We start from the raw sequence: 18199 nt of genomic DNA, 5'->3' as shown, positions 1-18199 counted from the left end.
ATTGATGAAAATCAAATCTCTCAAAAATCTACCTGGGCCAATGGGTTGGTTGGATTAAATATGATGAATTAAGTTTACTTCTTGTAAAAATGGAAGAGAGTGGATATTTCCTAAACTTTGTAGATATAGAGAAACCAAACCGCAAAAACAAATTTTATATCCCCTATTTTTGTGCATTGTTTTGCAGTGTTTGAAGAAGTGTCAGCTTCCTAGTCAGTCACTTATTCCAAGTACATATCTTGTTCATTAACAACTACTTTCAAGTCAACAAAACCTAACACGACACTTGTTCAGGAAGCTATTCAAGAATGGTCTCATGAACCATGTACCATTTTCAATATAGTTAGTAAGTATAACACCCAAAAATTTCCGGTACAACACCTAAGGATCAAACATAGTGAATTTTTGAGGAAATATGGAAATGAGTCAAATAAAGGATCAAACCATAGATTTTAAAAAGTTGAAGAATTAAAATATAATTTGATCAAATTGAGAAAACATAGGCATTGATGATTATTGAGCATGAGAATGAGTTGAAATATGTTTTAGTTTGAAGAATATCACTTTTTGGACTAAATTAAAAAGATGAGAAAATATATCAACTAAATTGCACTTGAACTCAAGCTATAACTATGGCAACGAATACCTGACTATTAAGCCAACACATAAGGTTTGAATTTTTTTTTTGATATTATATAATTGAAGTTTCATTTTAGCCATTAAATGCGAATTAATTTGGAGGTTGAATGCGCACATTTTGCTTAGTTTAACTTGGTTATATCAAACTCCCCCCTCACCCCATCAGCATCCTAGTTGCCAACCCTTCATCTTCTTCTAGGGAGAATTTTCCTTTTCTTTTTCTTACCATTTTTCTTGAAATCAAGTCCTCCCAATTTTGATTTTTCACCAAAATTAAGCAAAAAATCATTTTTTTAAGCTCATTTCCACCATTGTTTTCTTCATCCAAGCTTAATGCTTCATGGGTTTGATGAGAGAGTTGAATTTAAGGAGAGAAAAGTCCAAATAAAGTAAGAAATTGTACTTCCATCATTCCTACCTTGCTATTTGAAATTTTTGTTATGAGAAAGCTTTATAAGCTTGGGTTTTTATATTTTAAATTTGTGGGAAATGTGGAAATGATGGAAAGTGAGCTTCCAAGCTTGGAGGAGAAGATTTAAGTGTTAAAAAACTTAGTTATGAGTTTTAGTTCATCCAAGAGGTAAGTATCTTTGAATTTGCTAACTTTCCTTTTATAGAATGAATGTGAAAATTGATAATCAACTTATTAAATGGCTCAAATAAATACGTGTATAGGAATGATCGGAGAAAAAAGCCAAGATGGTGCTTTTATTTGCAGTGGCTACTCTCTTCAAGCTGGAACAAAGCACAAGAAACTACCAATGGGATTACAGTGTCACAGCTGAAGCAATGACAGTGCCAGGAACAATATGTTTTATTGAAGGATTGCCAAGCTTTGTGATGTGATCATCGTTGCAGTCGGCTAGAGGTTGGCCCCGGAGAGCCAGTATCCGGCAGTGTTTGACAACAATTTGGCGGAGTGTGGAAAGTGGATGGGGAAGGGGAGGAGAGCAAATGCTCATGTTTTCCATGGGTTCGGTGCTTCCATGGCTGAACCTTGGTTGGCTGCTCATGGAGATCCCTCCAGGAATGGATTTAGTTCTTCATTTTTCAATCAATTAGAGTCCTTCAATTCATTAGCAACTTATTAGACTAATAATTTATTTGGTTGTTCATTCTTCTTTCTTTGAATTGCCTATTGGACTGAAAAACTTATAATCAAGAATAACAAGTGAAATTCATCCAAACACACCCCTGGGGATAAAGCAATAACTTCGTTATTTTTATTTTAAAAGAGTGAAACAGTTCTACAAGATGGTCTCGACTTCACTTCATTGTCCTAGTTGTTAACTTCACAATCCTTCGTTTACCGTCGGGACGAGTATTAGCGGAGTTCGTTTCCTCGATGCAAGGCCGAAAATTTCATCAACATCAACATCATCAGTATGAATTCCGTAAGGCAATTCCCAGTCAAAGTGAAACAAGAGGCGAGCAAGTGCGATCTCGACGGTGGCAAGACCGAAAGTATAACCAGGGCAACCTCTTCTCCCACCGCCAAATGGTAAAAACCGAAAATCTTGATCTTTAAGATCAATGTTTGAATCTTGGAATCTATTGGGATTAAATTGAAGGGGATTATCCCATGAATTGGGATCTCTTCCTATAGCGTAAGTGTTGATAAGGAGGCGAGTTTTGGGTGGTATTTTGTAGCCATCAATAATGCATTCATCCATGGATTCTCTTGGAACCAATAAGGGCACCGTTGGATGTAGTCTCATAGCCTCTTTGATAATGGATTTGATGAAGTGAAGGTGTTGAAGATGGGTTTCGTCGATGACTTTACCGGTTCGACGTGCGACGGCTCGAACCTCTTCTTGTGCTTGCTTCATTATTTCAGGGTGTTTGGCTAACTCTGTCATTGTCCATTCCAAGGTTGCTGCTGATGTATCTGTTCCTGCAACAAACATGTCCTAAACATCCAAAAAAGCCATTTCACTTTTAAATTAATGAATATATCACAACTTAAAAATAAATAAATAAAGTTAAGACATGTTTGAACTGGTTTGATTGGAAATTGATCATGTATCAGTCTATGGAATGATTTTGAAACGGTTAAATTGAGAATCGATATAAGTTAATTGAATTAACAGTTAAATCATATTTTTTTAAAATTTTTAATAATTTTAGTTAAGGTAAAATGAGTTCAGAGTGTTGAGTGGCACTTGACAATGCCACCTACAGACTAAGGTGGTTAAAAACTTATGTTATTTGATTTGACAATTCAATAAAGAAAATCTTTAAACCCGTTAATGTGTTATTTTATTGAAGATATTATGATCCTTGAAACATGAAGGACTAATGAGGACTATGTAGTTGTTTTAGAAATCAGATCTTCGATTGATTGTATTTTAATTATTGAGATTATAATGGCTAGTTTCAAGAAGTTACTTTGATATTCACTTAAATTCTATGTTAGCAAGCTGAATTAGAATATATGCTTTTGAGGCTTGTATAGGTTTTGGGTAAGAGAGTATTGAGTGCATTCTAATATGTTCATTGATAAACTGTTTTGTGAGAGTGCAAATTGTATTGTAAATACCATTGAGTGTTTACTATTCAAGTTCTCGAGGAGATTTAGAGGTGAATATTCTAACCTTTCAAGAAGTTACTTTGATATTCACTTAAATTCTATGTTAGCAAGCTAAATTAGAATATATGCTTTTGAGGCTTGTATAGGTTTTGGGTAAGAGAGTATTGAGTGCATTCTAATATGTTCATTGATAAACTGTTTTGTGAGAGTTCAAATTGTATAGTAAATACCATTGAGTGTTTACTATTCAAGTTCTCGAGGAGATTTAGAGGTGAATATTCTAACCTTTAGATATAAAGGAAATACATTTATATTTGGAAAGTGATAGGTGATATCTCTAACATTTGATACAATTATTTTTATATTAGGGCTCAAATTTGACAATTATTCTATTAAAACTTTGGGTTTTCAAAAAAAATCAGAAATTAACTTAGAAAAAAAGTTCAAGCCTTAATGCGAGGATAAGTACCAACTACGAGTTCAATATCTAACTTGGGAGGAAAAAAATTGAGGTCTGAAATGAAAATAATTGTCAAGGCCCAAAAAATAATTAACCCAAAATTTTGTTACTTGAACAAGTTAGATGAAAGATTTACCAGAACAAGAGCCTTGAGATTATCATCAGTAATGGGTACTTCCAAGTTATCTTGCTTTTGTACTCTCAATAGAACATCCACAAAATCCTCTTTAATCCCAGTTTCACCCCTTTGTAAATGCTCCTGTATTACCTCATCGCAAACTCGCCTTAGCTCGTTCAAATTCTTCATCAACCTTCGTTTATACCCACTCACTGAGTGAACCCATTCCCACTCGGGGAAGAAATCCCCTACGCTCATCCCTGCGAACAGTTCCTGCGTCTCCCTCAACACTGCTGCCAAATGATTTGACGATCCTACCCTTTCCGTGAACCGCCTCCCAAACGCCACCCTACATAAGATATCATTCGCTAACGACAAGAAAAGCTCACTTACGTTGACTTCTGAACCGGGGTGAGCTGACAACGTTGTTAGTAACCGACTCACTTCTTCATCTCGGATGAGTTGAAACGAGTTGACTCGCTTGGAGCTAAGTAGCTCGGTGACACAGATTTTTCTAGCTTGACGCCAGTAAGGTCCGTAAGGAGAGAACGTAACGTCGGAACAGTTGAAAGACAAGTACTGAGCTGAAACGAGTTGAGGACGATTTGAGAAGACATGGTCATGAGTTTTGAGGATGAGTCGAGCGAGTCGAGGCGAAGAGACGATAACGGTGGGAACTTGCCCGAGCTGAAGGTAGATTATTGGACCGAGTTTTTGAGCGAGTTTAGTGAAGGTATGATGTGGCATGTCGGTGAGGAGATGAAGGTGACCGATTATGGGAAGAATTGGTGGTGACGGTGGGGTTAATGATTGTGACTGTGAGTTTAGCCATTTTCGTAGATAAGTGATGAAGTAAAGGATACTGGGTAGAAGTAAGATGGAAATAAAAATGTTTTGAGGGGTAAAACGGTCCATATATTTTTGAAAATGTAGTCGGATGTAGTGAAGACTGAATAAAGTTGAAAGGTAATGTTATCAGCTAATGGCTTATATAGAAGGTTGGACCATTTCATTTATGACTAAAATAACCTTGTTTGTAGTTTGTATAAAAGATTGAAATAAAGGGTATAGTGGAGAAATCATGTCGATGAACAACAGACAAATTACCATTAACGTCCAAGCAAGCATTACCAAACAAGAATTGATTGCGATAGTAAGAAGACGGAACATTGGACACAGTTGCATTAATTGCAATACAGAAACGTGAACAATGCTTGGGTGTTTTTATATGTAATTTATGGCGAGGATATGGCGAGGCAAAGTAGCAAAAATGGTGGCCTGTTATTAACATATAGCATGGACCTAGCTTTGTTGATGGCTTTGTTCCAATCAATCAAACATGCTTAAAATTTTATTAAGCCTCGACTCAGAATGCTTCTACATGGTTCAAAGGTTGTTACATAATTCAAAATTTTACTTCCACTATCATAGAAATAAAAGGGTCTAAAATTCTTGAGTTACTTTTCTTGTTACCATTTTATACTCGGAGTAAAATACAATTCAAATAAAAAATTGGGTCGATGTTGTAAAAATAAGTTAGTATTGTCTTTTTAGATCACCTCATAGGTCTCTCAAAATTTTATCACCTAAAAGTGTGCCTCTTTGGGCACGAACCTAGGTCTTTCCTACATGGGATTTCACTTGCTACACAAGTATCATTTGATTTTAGATTCAAACATGAAGAGGCATACCTTAACATGACAACTTCGAGGATCTATGAGGTGCCTAAAGAGGGCATTAGTTATTTATGCTTGCAACATTAGTATGATGTTATTAATGAAAATTAGAAAATCTTATTGATTGACAAGTTGTGACAAAAAAAGTCTTATTATTCTCGTTTTTCTCGACACTTGAAATGAGGTAATGACCATGTCTTCATTCCTTAGTTTGATATAGGGGTGTAAATAAGATATAGGGGTGTACAAGTTCGAGTTTAACTTAAAAAGAACTCGAATTCGATTTAGTAACTATTGATATGAGCTTGAGCTTTAATAGCTAGAGCTACCAATCAAGTAGAATTCAATCACTATAATACCCGATTCGAATGGACATGAGCTTAATCAAATTCAAGTACAAATGATAAGCACTCATATTTCATATATTTTAGGCCGTTATACTTAGTATTTTGTTTGGTTCTTAAGTGAAATGTTGCATATTAGCTTACTTTGCATGATTTATGTCTTGTTTACATTTATTTGAGTTTTTATTTAGTTATGCTTGATTTTGATATTTGATGATTAATTAAAGTTTTTGTGAATTGAATTAGGTTTATGGGAGCTTAAGGTTCGAGCTTGAAGACCATCAGAAATGAAAACGAGGAGTTAAAATGAACAGAATAGAGCATGCCCAAGCTAAGCGCCCTTGCCCTAAGCCAAGTGCCCCTACCCCTAGCCAGCGCCCTAGCATGCAGTCGAGTGATCCTTTGTTGGCACCCTTGCCTTGTCCTGATGCCTCTACCCCCGGCCCACACGCCCTGCCTCGTCTAGGTGCCCCAATGCCCTGGCCCATGCACCCTTACGCCGAGCCTCCGATGCCCTAGTGCCAACCTTGTTACTTTGATGTGTCTCGTTCGCATTTTGATCGAGCTTCAAGGGTACTTGGTCCATTAGGAGTGTTACAACCTCGAGTAAGCTCTCGTAACCTAGTTTAGGTTAACTAAACAATATAAATATGATATTTTGATAGGAAGTTAGAACTTTTGGCTATTCTTTGGCATCATAGTTATTTTATTGTCTATTGTGTTTTCGATTTTATAGTTTTCTAAACTTCATTTTTCTAGTCAAAGGATTATTGAAGTTCAATTCTATAAATTCGTGAGACTTAATTTGTGCTTAATCCTTCTTTATTTTTTAGTATTTGCACATCTTCTACTAGAAATAAAATTGTTCAGGTTTGTTGAATATTTGTTAGTTTGATAACTTAGAATAATTGCCTTACCAATTAAAATAATTAAATCTGTAATTATTTAATTTATTCTAGTACTTGTGACGAACTGTATAATTGTGCCAAGTTATTTATTTGTAAGGTAAGTAATTTCAAACGAGTTATCTCTTGGTTCCTAAACATCTAAGTAGAGATTGGTTGTCCGGCGTTGAGTCAACAATTAAAATTAATTTATTAAGGACATTGAAGATATTCTTACGTCAATGATTGGATTTACCTTTGACTAGAACTTTTCCTCATTAATTTTTCTAAACTTTTAATTACCGTTTTCTTCACTAAAATTTTAATTTTAATTTAGTTTTTTTATTTACTAAACCCCCTTCATATTTATTTAAGAAATAAATTTATTATCGATTTCTATGGGTACGTGCTATCTAATAATTTTATACTTCCGAGTAAATTTCATTTTTGCAAGTTCCAACAATCTGACAACAAACGAGCTCGAGCTTACATACTAACAAGCTTGAACTTGAATTTACCGGTACTCAAATTTAACTTGTCTTAGTTAAACTCCATAATTTTATCTCAGAAATAACATACAAAGATTTATATATTCTCAAACAAACTTAAATACAATGCTTTTTTCTTGGACCCTAACCTTAGTTTGATTTTATCATAATGTGTAAACCGATATAGTCCGACAATATTCAACAATCTGGCACAAAAAAATGGACAACCTCAGCATTGGTCACATGAAAGAGAGATGGGTTTTTGCTTTAGTTCCACAATCATGTTCCAAAAATTGTATAAAATTAGGTAGCACCCGACAGAATGTTAGAAACTTAAAGCAATGAAATTGAAGCTTAGTTACAGCTTTCCATGTCTCAAAAAGCTTATATACAAGTACCCAAAAGCAGCCTAAAAGCTTCTAAACATACATATATGCAGTGACAAGAAACATCACAGTTTCTTTCTCCTACACCTTTTCCTTCGTAGACAAGTAGATCTGACAATATCCAACACTAATCCGGTAGAAGATCTCGGTATTAAATTTTGGGGTTTATAAAAATTTTAATTTTTTTAGGGATTTGATTAAAATTTTAGAAACTTAATGAAAATTTTCAATATTTTTGAGGGGCCAAGTCCCTCTCTAGCTCCTATGGCTGTTGTATCTTGCACTAAGCCTTTATAGATATGGAGAAAACAATTAAAATAGGATATTATGTGAAAAAAAAAAGTGTTAGACTTGTTAAATTTAACCCGAAATTGAAAATATGATCCAATCAATTTAAATTTAAACTCTATTTAATCTAATTTAATCATGAAAAAATAACGGTTTGAATTTGTTCAATTCGAATTTAAAATGATTCGAAGACCCAAACTTGAAGAGATCATAATCCAGATTGATTTAACTCATAATGACTCAATTTGAAAATTTTAAAACTAAAGTAACTCGAAATCAAAATTAATCTTAAATTCAAAACAACTTAAATTAAAATAATTTGATAAATTTAAATTTGGATTTACTCGACTCAAATTAATTCGACTCACGAGAGAAGATGTTGGCCATTTTTCAAAAAATCATATCATCGTAGAAGTATTTATGAGTTAGATTTCGACTTAAAATTTTCATTTTCGAACCGATTCAGTTCATTTTATTTTATTTTAAAATTTATTATTTTTTTAATAATAAAACGAATTATTTGAACATGCTTGAATGGGTCTGGTTTGGACTAATAATTTTTTTTAATAAAACTTTTGATTTCGACCTAATCATGAACTCCTTTAATATTTAATTTTTTTTCAAGATAATCTTAAAACTGTGTTTTCTATATCAGTTTAATATATATAATTTTGTTTTCCAAATATTTCCCACAAAAATTGATTTTTTCTGAACAATCTCATTATAGGTTTTGGTTATATCTGCTCTTTTTGACACAATGCCTAGAACTACTCATAGTCCCTTCCCGACGTATAAATATGAGGATAATGTGTTTCAACGCACTCGAACACACATCCTCCTACCTTAATCAATCACAAAATCAAATTTTAATTGATAAACAACCTCATATTTATGGATTTGTTTAATTTTTTGTGACATATAAGATCATTACATTTGATTGTATTTGATGGTAAAGTATGCAACATGGCGCACTTATATAAATTATAATATACATTGTATGAACATTTTTTAGTGTTAAAATAATACATTTTAAAAAAATATAAATTTATTACCTAAAACAAGTGTTTTTATACACTTTATGAAGCAGCTATGATTGCCCTTGACAGGTTTAGGGACCCATAATTAATTATTTCTTTAAACCTAGTGTTGGCTTCCTCTTAAACTCTCAATAGGACACATTTATATGCCTGTATGAATGGATGGATTTTAATGAATTGTCTATTTTTTAACACGTTAGATCCAAGCTATGCATGTAGTATGTGTAAATGTTTAAATTTTAGCTTTGTTTTCAATATTATTCACTGGGTATCCAAATCGGCAAATAGTTTAATTTCAAAATTTTTAATATTTTTAAAAATTAAAATCCGCAAAAATCCGAATTCTTTCATATGTACATAATCAAAATTATAATAATTTTATAACCAGTGGATTCAAATATCAAAATTTGAATCCGCATCCATTATCTAAATAAGTAATGTCAATTTAAATAATGGATATCTGAAATATCTATCCACATTTGTTTCAAATCTACAGTAGATAATAATTTTAAAATTTGAATTTGTAATATATGGATCTGCAAAAAAAATGAATTTGATATCCGCGAATATCCATATTCACAATCTAAATTGTCATCCCTAGTCTGCTGGGTTAATGGAATGATCTAATTGATAAAGGGCCAATATTTTAAAAATTCAATTAAAATTTTTTAAAGTTTATGAACTAAATTAAAATTCAAGTAATAGTTTAGGGACATCAACTACAATATATGAATACTTATCAAAACAGAAACATCCATACACCTGTTTTGTATTTATATATTCCAAAAAGAAATGTTATTAAATGATTCATATGTACCATTTTTTTAATTATTATATTAATGATGTTTTGATGGTATAAGTTTAACAACTCAAAACTTGTGGATAGAGACTTTAAATAGTTCAAGCAAAATTCATCAATTCGAGAGCAGTTTTAAAATTCGTGATCAATATAAGCTTATAGAATATGAAGGACTAGTTATTAGGTTGTCGCTTTGGGTGCGAAACCGTTTTAAAACTTGTGATTAGTATCTACTCTTTTAATAGACCTATAGAACGCAGAAAATTAGTCACTAAACTTGCTCCGGTAAATATTTTGAGAAAAAAAATTAATGGATTTTTAAAAATATACATCATGTCATCCTTTCCCCTTGGAAAAGTAAATTTGTAAAATATTGTGTCAATTTTTCCATGGTTCTATAACAACTACCTACTATTTTCTAGTCCTTTTTTTGAAGTTCAAATAAAGAAAAAAAAAGTCTATAGTCAATAAACTATAGTTTTCATTGAGTAATTATTTGTGTGGGAGAAGTTAAAAAGATAAGATTTTTTTCAATTAAAAAAACAACTCTTTTGACCATCAAAAGCTTCACATACATACAAATATACATGCTATATATATAGGTGAATTTACTTGGAAGGTCCCTCTAATATAGGGATCAGACCAAATTAGTTTATTTATTATTAAATCGATTAATTTAGACCCTATACTATTATCTAGTATAGAAAATGTCATTTCTTGTTTAATAGATTTACTAATTTGAAAGCTTTTTATGGTTCTACAAATGGGTTTAAATAATAGCTTTTATACAATATTTTAAACGATAAATATTAACTCGATTACGATTTTAATATTATTCAGAGGGATTAATTTGATTTAGTCTCTATAATAGAGGGGTTTAAGAGACACTTTCACCTATATATACATGAATAGCAGCCATAGCCAACCTTTTTCCATTTCTAGTTTTTTAAAGGAATAAAATAACTCAAACATCTATAGGATATTTGTAATAATAATAAAGTAATTAAGTGTGATTATTTTATATTTTTACTCTTTTTTTATGCATGAATTTAGAAAATAAATATTTAATAAACTTTTTTTTCTAAAAGCATTTATTTCATCAACATAATGATAGGTGTGTCAAAACTTTTTATGGATAACATTATAAAATAAAAATAATATTATTATAAGTTATAATCATATATGTTGTTTTGACAGAATGTTTAGAACCATTTATAGTTCCTTTCAGTCTATAAATAGGAGGATAATGCACTTCAGCGCACTCGAACCCATATCTTTCTACGTTGAGAGCAATACCCATATCGATCGAGTTTTAATTTTAAAATTTATGTGGTAAAACCAACTCATAAAAATGTAAATATAGATATACATTACATCATTTTCTCAACAAAAAGCAGCCTTAAATTTCATGCTGTTTGACTGAGTAAATTAGACTCCAAGATTGATTTGCTTTTGAATTTGTAAAAGAAAAGAAAAACACATAATTTGCTATTATTCAATAAATTTAAAAAGAGGGGCAATTATAAATATTGCTTACACTTAGAAGTTTCTAGTAAAAAATATAGTTAATTAAAACTTTAAAAATTAATACTTCAACCATTAGGAAACAAAATTGATGAGATGGGTGTATATGAGCATCAACTCTCTTCAATTTCAAGAATTTTTGAATTTATATCATTTATAATTTTTTTATTAACTTGATATTACGAGTTAATTAAATTTAAATTTAGATGAGAAAAAAAATTAAAATTTTAAAGTTTATGTTAAATATAATTTTTCTTTTATCCACAGCGTGGATGTCACGTAATTTGATAGAAAAAATAAAAAATATCGAAAAATGCTCAAATATGAGATTTAGTCTATATATTTTAATTTAACATATAATGTTTTATAATATCAAGTCCAGATAGTTAATAATGTTAATTGTTTAAATTAAAATACTGACGTGAATTTTTTTAAAACAACCCTTTAAGCGCATGCAAAAAATCCATGTTAGTACGGTTAATTGGAAAATGTGGTTTTCAAAATAAGTTCACGTTAGAGTTTTAATCGGACTAGCTGATAATATTATAAGAGTAAAGATACCGAATTACGTCAAATTAAAATATAAGGACCTAAATCCCAAATTTGAATATAGCCAAGGATCAAAATAAAAAATTCACTTCATTTATACCATGACAAATTTCAAATTTAAATTTAGTACCTAAGTTTCGTTTCAATGTTTAATTTGGTATCTGGGTTTTTTTGTCCCAATTTGATACTTGAGTTTGGGTCGAATGTTCTCTTTGATACTTGAGATTCTTTTTGCCAAGTATATGAATTGGCTTCAAGATTCAATTTGGTACATCCCAATTAAGTGCCTATACTTTTTTATTAGAGCACACATGTCAAATATTTATCCGTCGACATGATGTTGTTTGGTCTAGGTGAATATTGAAGCTAAATTAAGGTATCAAATTGAGATAAAAAAAACTCAGATACCAAAATCTTTGGTATCAAGTAATATACTAACCCCTTTAAAATAAAATAATTTTTTTAATATTAGTTAAAAATATCAAAATATTGAATATTAAGTTGAATTTTTTTACCCTTAAAAAATAAAATTAAACATTTAAATCACATTTTTTTGTTAATATGTTTAAATCACAAAATTTCTTTTCAAAAAAAGCATGCCTTCGGAAGACCAGTTTGGTCAAAATTAGGTACACGTTTCATTAATACAATAATACATGTTGTCGAGTGTGGACAATTCAAGCGTGTGATGTGCACCGCGTAAGCGAGTAAGGATATTTCATTTTTGTATTACGTGCTAGCTTTCTGTAGCGATTAACAAGGCTTCCATACTCGCATAGCATGACATGTTTGGCTTTTTATTTTTTATTTTTATCTGAGCATCTGAAAAATAAAAGAAAAAAGAAATATTCTTGTGGGTTTCAAATTTCAAATTTAAAGTTATTTAATAATATTTGAAAAAATGTATATAAAGTATGGAAAAAGAAATATTCTTTGTGAGTTTCAAATTTCAAATTTAAAGTTATTTAATAAAAATTGAGAAAAATATATAAAGGATAGAATTAAAGAAATTACTTTTAATTTTTTTTAAAAAAGCTGAAGATTTCAAATTTAAATGATAAGAATCTTTTTATATAAATTTTAAAGTGAAAAAATTGAAAAAAATTATTTATTTTAAGGAGAATAAAATTGACTGATTTAGTAATTATCAAGCCAAGCCAAGTTTAGTAATACAGGGTTGGATGTCGCGAGTCGTATCGAGTTTTTTTATTTTTTATATTATCAAATTATATCATTACCTTTAATATATATTATTAATCGTAAGTTTAATTATCAAGTCGAGCTTAAGTTCAATATTGAAAATGTACGTGCTTAATTGAGCTTAAATACAAGAACTGATAAATGAATTTAATTGAGTTTGAACTTGATTTATTTTAAATTGAACTTATAAATAAATACTCGGTTAAGCTCGAATCAAATATTGAATTTTAAATTTCAAATCGAGTTCGAGCTTTATGGTATTCATGCTCAGCTCGTCTTAATTACATATATTAGGTTAAATTAGCCAAATATGCTGAAAAAAATATTCATCGACAAAATATATCAACTTTTTTAAAATTTAAGGAAATAGATTATTTTTGAAGAGAGGATGTAAAAACGTACCTAATTACGGTACGTGTTCTGTACAGTTGATAATAAAGCGCGCTCAACTGAATAAATTTTTAGATACTCTTTCAAAAAACGACCTATTTTTTTCCGAAATATTCAACTAATTTAGCGGATATATTATTTTATGAGAGAAGAAATGGTAGTATCTTCGTATATGGCAAGTAAAAAATGGCGGTTAATATTTTTATTAATTAATTAATTAATTTTCTCAGCTCCCAAACACAGCCTATTTTCCCATTCTTCTTAAAATGCACTTAAAAAACTGAAACTTTGAACTTTCAGTTTTCGAAAGTCTTTCTCTTTGCCTCTCTGATTTTTCCCTCGCCAAATGAAGCTGACGGATAGAACCGCCGCCATCTCTTCCACCGTTAAGTTTGAATTCTTTAAATGACGAAACAAACTTTCCTTTTCCTTGTCGCCGTTAGTTTCCTTAACGTTTTCTCGTTCCCGTCGTTAACTAATGCATTGGGTTCCGGCTCTACACTCGCCGTCGTATACGGCACCGCCACCGTTTGTGCCATCGTAGCCGCGGAGCCGAATCAGCGTATTATCTGCTACCGTGCCGGTGGTGGTTTCTCCTCCTCCCCTGCTGTCATCTCAATCTCCCCTAACGTCTCTTACTCAGCCGTCGCCGGTGGGCGAAATAACTTTTGCGCAATCCGGTCCGGCGGTTACAGCCTTCTCTGTTGGGATACGACCATCCGGTCTTTACCCAGTAAACGCCTTTACAATAACGACACCGTACTCCTTCAATCCCTCTCCGTCGGCGACGAACGGATTTGCGCTACAGCGATGAACAATACACCGCCGGTAACCTGTTGGAGAACGGAGAACAATACTGAAGAGTTACCCAATAGTAATCTCACAATGGGTAAAGTCACATCCGGATTCGGGTTTTCATGTGGGATCGTACTGAGTCAAAACAGACAAGTAACCTGTTGGGGAAGTAACTCAGTGGCGGCAGCCATAGTTAATCAATTCGGGAACATGTCAATGGAGAACATCGAAGCTGGGGCAAACCATGTTTGTGGGGTTAACTCAGAAGGTGAGTTGGTTTGCAGAGGAGATAACTCAACGGGTCAACTCGATGTTCCTTCAAACAAAGGGTTGAACTTTGCTTCAGGGTTAGCTCTGGGTGATGGGTTTAGCTGTGGGATTCGGAGATCAAATGGGACAGTTGTTTGTTGGGGTTCTATGAATGAAACTGCCATTGAAGGGATTCAATTTGAATCCATTGTTGCTGGTGTGAATTTCACTTGTGGGTTAACAACAAGGAATTTTTCAATAATTTGTTGGGGTCCTGGTTGGCCTGAGTTGAATCAGTCGAGTTCAAATTCCTCCATTAATGAGTTACCTTTGGGAGCTGAGATTTTACCAGGTCCTTGCACTGATTCTTCTTGTAATGAGTGTGGGTCATATCCTCTATCAAATAGGCTTTGTTTTGGTTCTCGTAACATTTGTAGACCATCACCCTGTTTTAACTTCACCAACCCGTCGCCGTCGCCTTCATCTCCACCGCCGCCGGAGGTTTCACGGCGGTCGACGACGTCTAGAGGGTTGAGGAGAGGGTTATTGGCTTTTGCAATAGTTGGATCAATTGGAGGTTTTATGGGGATTTGTACTATTGCTTATTGTTTATGGACTGGTGTTTGTTTTGGGAAAAAGAAGGTACATAATTCGGTCCAGCCAACAATTACTCGAGCCGGTTCGAACAGCGGTCCGGGTTCGAACAGCGGTCCGCCGTCAAGGTCATTGACGATCAGACGACAAGGTTCGAGATCGATGAAGCGACAGAGAAGCGGGACATCATCATCAAAACATGCTGACAGAGCTGAGGAATTCAGCTTAGTCGAGCTCGCGGCAGCTACCAATAATTTTGCCCTTGAAAACAAGATCGGAGCCGGCAGCTTCGGCATCGTTTACCGAGGGAAATTGTTTGACAGTCGTGAAGTGGCGATCAAACGAGGCGAAACGGGTCAAAAGACAAAGAAATTCCAAGAGAAAGAGACCGCATTCGAATCGGAGTTAGCATTTTTATCCCGGCTCCATCACAAGCATTTGGTTAGGCTTGTAGGGTATTGCCAAGAGAGGGACGAAAGGCTTTTAGTTTACGAATACATGAAGAACGGCGCACTTTATAACCATTTACACGATAAAGACAACGTCGAAAAATCGAGTAGTTTGTTGAATTCATGGAAAATGCGGATCAAAATCGCGTTAGATGCGGCTCGAGGGATCGAATACCTTCACTATTACGCGGTTCCGACAATAATCCATAGAGATATCAAGTCTTCCAACATATTGCTTGATGAGCATTGGACCGCAAGGGTTTCGGATTTCGGACTTTCATTAATGGGACCGGAATCCAATAAAGATTACCGGCCGATGAAAGCAGTGGGAACAGTGGGTTACATCGACCCGGAGTACTACGGCCTAAATGTACTAACAACAAAAAGCGACGTTTACGGGCTTGGAGTAGTAATGTTAGAGCTTCTAACAGGTAAAAGAGCTATATTCAAGAATGATGAAAATGAAGGGACACCAATAAGCTTAGTCGATTTCGCGGTGCCGGCGATTATGGCGGGCGAATTGGGTAAGGTTTTGGATGTTAGAGTCGGACCGCCAGAGATAAACGAAAGCGAAGCAGTGGAGCTAATGGCGTATACTGCAATGCATTGTGTGAATTTAGAAGGGAAAGAGAGACCAACAATTGGTGACATTGTTTCTAATTTGGAAAGGGCAGTGACTGTCTGTAATGGTAGTCACTATGATAGCATCTCTAGTAGTGGATTCTCCATTGTTTCAGAGTGAAAATTTTTCAAAAAAAAAAAACACCCAAAAAAAAAATTAATTTTTTATTATATTTTAAAGATTTTATATTATCTAACATTGAGTTGAAGTGAACACTTTTGACAGCAATGGGAAATTGATTGCCTCACAATTTGCTTTGTCACTCTCTTCTGTTGTTTTGTTGTTTTAGGAATTGGGATATATATATTTTTCATAAGATAATGTTTAGCTTTTTAAATTTGGGTAAATTATACTAGTAGCCATTCAACTATTAGTAATTTTTTTGGCCACCTAACTATGAAAAGTTACAAAATGGTTATCCAACTATTAGTAAATTTCTTTTTTTGTCACTTAACTATGAAAATTTACAAAATAATCAACTATTCAACTTTGCCTTTTTCGGTCACCCAATTATCTTGGATTTGTTAGTATTTTTATTTTCACGTTAGCCAACTGGTGACCAGAAAAGAAAAAATTGAATAGTTGGGTGATAGAAAGAAATTACTAATAGTTGGGTGGCCATTTTGTAACTTTTCATAGTTGGATGACCTAAAAAGAATTTTATTAATAGTTGAGGGACTATTAGTGTAATTTATCTTTTTAAAGATAACTAATAAGGTCTAATTATGGTTTTAGTCACTTCACTAAATTAAAATTTGAGAGTTAATTTGTGTAATTTGGTGAGCTTAATGCATAATTTGTATATTTTTTCACTTTGGTACATAAGTATTTTTTTTTGTCTCTATTTGATACTTGAACTATCATTTTCATCGCAGTTTACCTTAAAAGAAAAAGTGCTAATAAAAATTTGACAAGTGACATTCTTTTATTGGATGCAAATAATTTTTGGGATAAAATTATACGAAAATGATAGTTCGTGTACTAAAAGTGAGACAAAAATAGTTTGGCCGCCAAAGTGAGAAAACAAGTATAACTCAAGAGATACTGTAAATAAAACCTTTGATCATCTACTTTTTTTATTTTTGGGGTAAAATGAGATGAAAATGATAGTTCTTATATCAAAATGAGACAAAAGTGATTCGGTTGCCAAAGTGAAAAAACAATTATAGTTCAAGAGACGAAATGTAAACAAAACCTTTGATCATTTACTTTTATAACAAGGGCATAGCGAGGGGGCTAGTAGGGGCTCCAACCCCCCTAAAATAGGAATTTTTTTATTTAGGCCTTTTAAAATTTTAAATTAATAAAAGTAAAATTGTACATTGGCCTCTTAAATATTATAAAAAATTGATTTAATTCTTTAAAAATTATAAAGAAATGGGCTAATAAAATCGTAAAATTATATTTTTTACTATCGTAAATATTATAATTTAATCTCGTCCCCCTAAAAGAATTTTCTAGCTTCTCCCTCGTTTTATAATGTTATTAGCAGGTCCAAATTAATAGCAAACTTAGCTACAGCAATGGAAGTGATGATTGTGATTATTTTTTGTTGCTATTCTACCATACAATCAAGGTCACATGAAAATCATATTCAATCAATAATAAATTTACATTTCAGTCATATGCTTAAAATAAGATCAAATTAAACCAAATGAAAATAGATTAAAATCAAATTTAAGTATAAAAGAGGGACTAAAACTAAAATTAGACCAAACAATAAGCAATTGATTAGAAAAACTTGACTTTGGGTTTGGGGCATGTGGTTTGAAACTTCTACAAATCGGCATCGGCCACCAGCTTTCGAGGCTGCTTCATTGGGAATTTCAGTGCCCAAAAATGGATGGGTTCCATGATTTTGTCAAATTTTGTTCACTGGATTTAATTTAATTAAATGCTGCTTTTCACACTTTTTTTTTATTTTTTATTTTTTAAAAAATAGCACGTTGGGGGACATAGCTACATAAAGGGGGAGAGGGGGGGGGTTTAATGAAAACTAGATAAAGGTCATTGACTTTGAATTAAGCCCAGTTGTTTGTCCTTATCACTAGACAAATGTACGACCTAGATTTAGGGGGGTTTAGCTAGAAAATAGATTTTTGGGGCCAGAAATTAATAATGAATTTTTGGAGAAGTTAAAGTGAAATTTAACCATTATAGTTGGATGCGTGCAGGTCT

The 18199-nt window shown here is 32.7% G+C and overlaps 2 protein-coding genes and 1 long non-coding RNA gene across 3 annotated transcripts; 1 reads left to right on the top strand and 2 right to left on the bottom strand.

Moving 5' to 3' along the window:
* Nucleotides 1-1840: 1840 nt before the first annotated feature.
* On the bottom strand, nucleotides 1841-4715 carry LOC121222642 (tryptamine 5-hydroxylase). The gene is made up of 2 exons (XM_041103795.1): nucleotides 3766-4715; nucleotides 1841-2549 (listed from the first exon to the last, which is right to left on the bottom strand). The coding sequence occupies exons 1-2, from the start codon at nucleotides 4660-4662 to the stop codon at nucleotides 1932-1934; spliced, it is 1515 nt and encodes a 504-aa protein (XP_040959729.1). The 5' UTR covers nucleotides 4663-4715; the 3' UTR covers nucleotides 1841-1931.
* LOC121222643 (uncharacterized) lies at nucleotides 2619-3759 on the bottom strand. Its single transcript, XR_005919972.1, has 2 exons — nucleotides 3455-3759; nucleotides 2619-3233 (listed from the first exon to the last, which is right to left on the bottom strand). It is a non-coding gene; the product is annotated as an uncharacterized lncRNA (long non-coding RNA).
* An 8565-nt stretch (nucleotides 4716-13280) lies between the features above and the next one.
* Nucleotides 13281-16342, top strand: LOC121222641 (putative serine/threonine-protein kinase-like protein CCR3). The gene has a single exon (XM_041103794.1). It carries the CDS (start codon nucleotides 13718-13720, stop codon nucleotides 16139-16141), a length of 2424 nt encoding a protein of 807 aa, XP_040959728.1. The 5' UTR covers nucleotides 13281-13717; the 3' UTR covers nucleotides 16142-16342.
* The last annotated feature ends 1857 nt before the right edge of the window (nucleotides 16343-18199 follow it).

Source organism: Gossypium hirsutum, chromosome D10 (genome assembly GCF_007990345.1).
Source record: "Gossypium hirsutum isolate 1008001.06 chromosome D10, Gossypium_hirsutum_v2.1, whole genome shotgun sequence".
NCBI lineage: Eukaryota > Viridiplantae > Streptophyta > Magnoliopsida > Malvales > Malvaceae > Gossypium > Gossypium hirsutum.
The sequence above is the reverse complement of the archived record's forward strand: the minus strand, read 5'-3'. Positions and strand labels throughout refer to the sequence as shown.

Excerpts from the sequence above, each read along its gene's own strand:
- LOC121222642 (XM_041103795.1), bottom strand. The coding sequence starts at position 4,662 with ATGGACCGTTTTACCCCTCAAAACATTTTTATTTCCATCTTACTTCTA. Across the intron at positions 2,550-3,765 it reads ATCTCAAGGCTCTTGTTCTG|GACATGTTTGTTGCAGGAAC; the intron begins GTAAATCTTTCA and ends TTGGATGTTTAG.
- LOC121222641 (XM_041103794.1), top strand. The coding sequence starts at position 13,718 with ATGACGAAACAAACTTTCCTTTTCCTTGTCGCCGTTAGTTTCCTTAAC.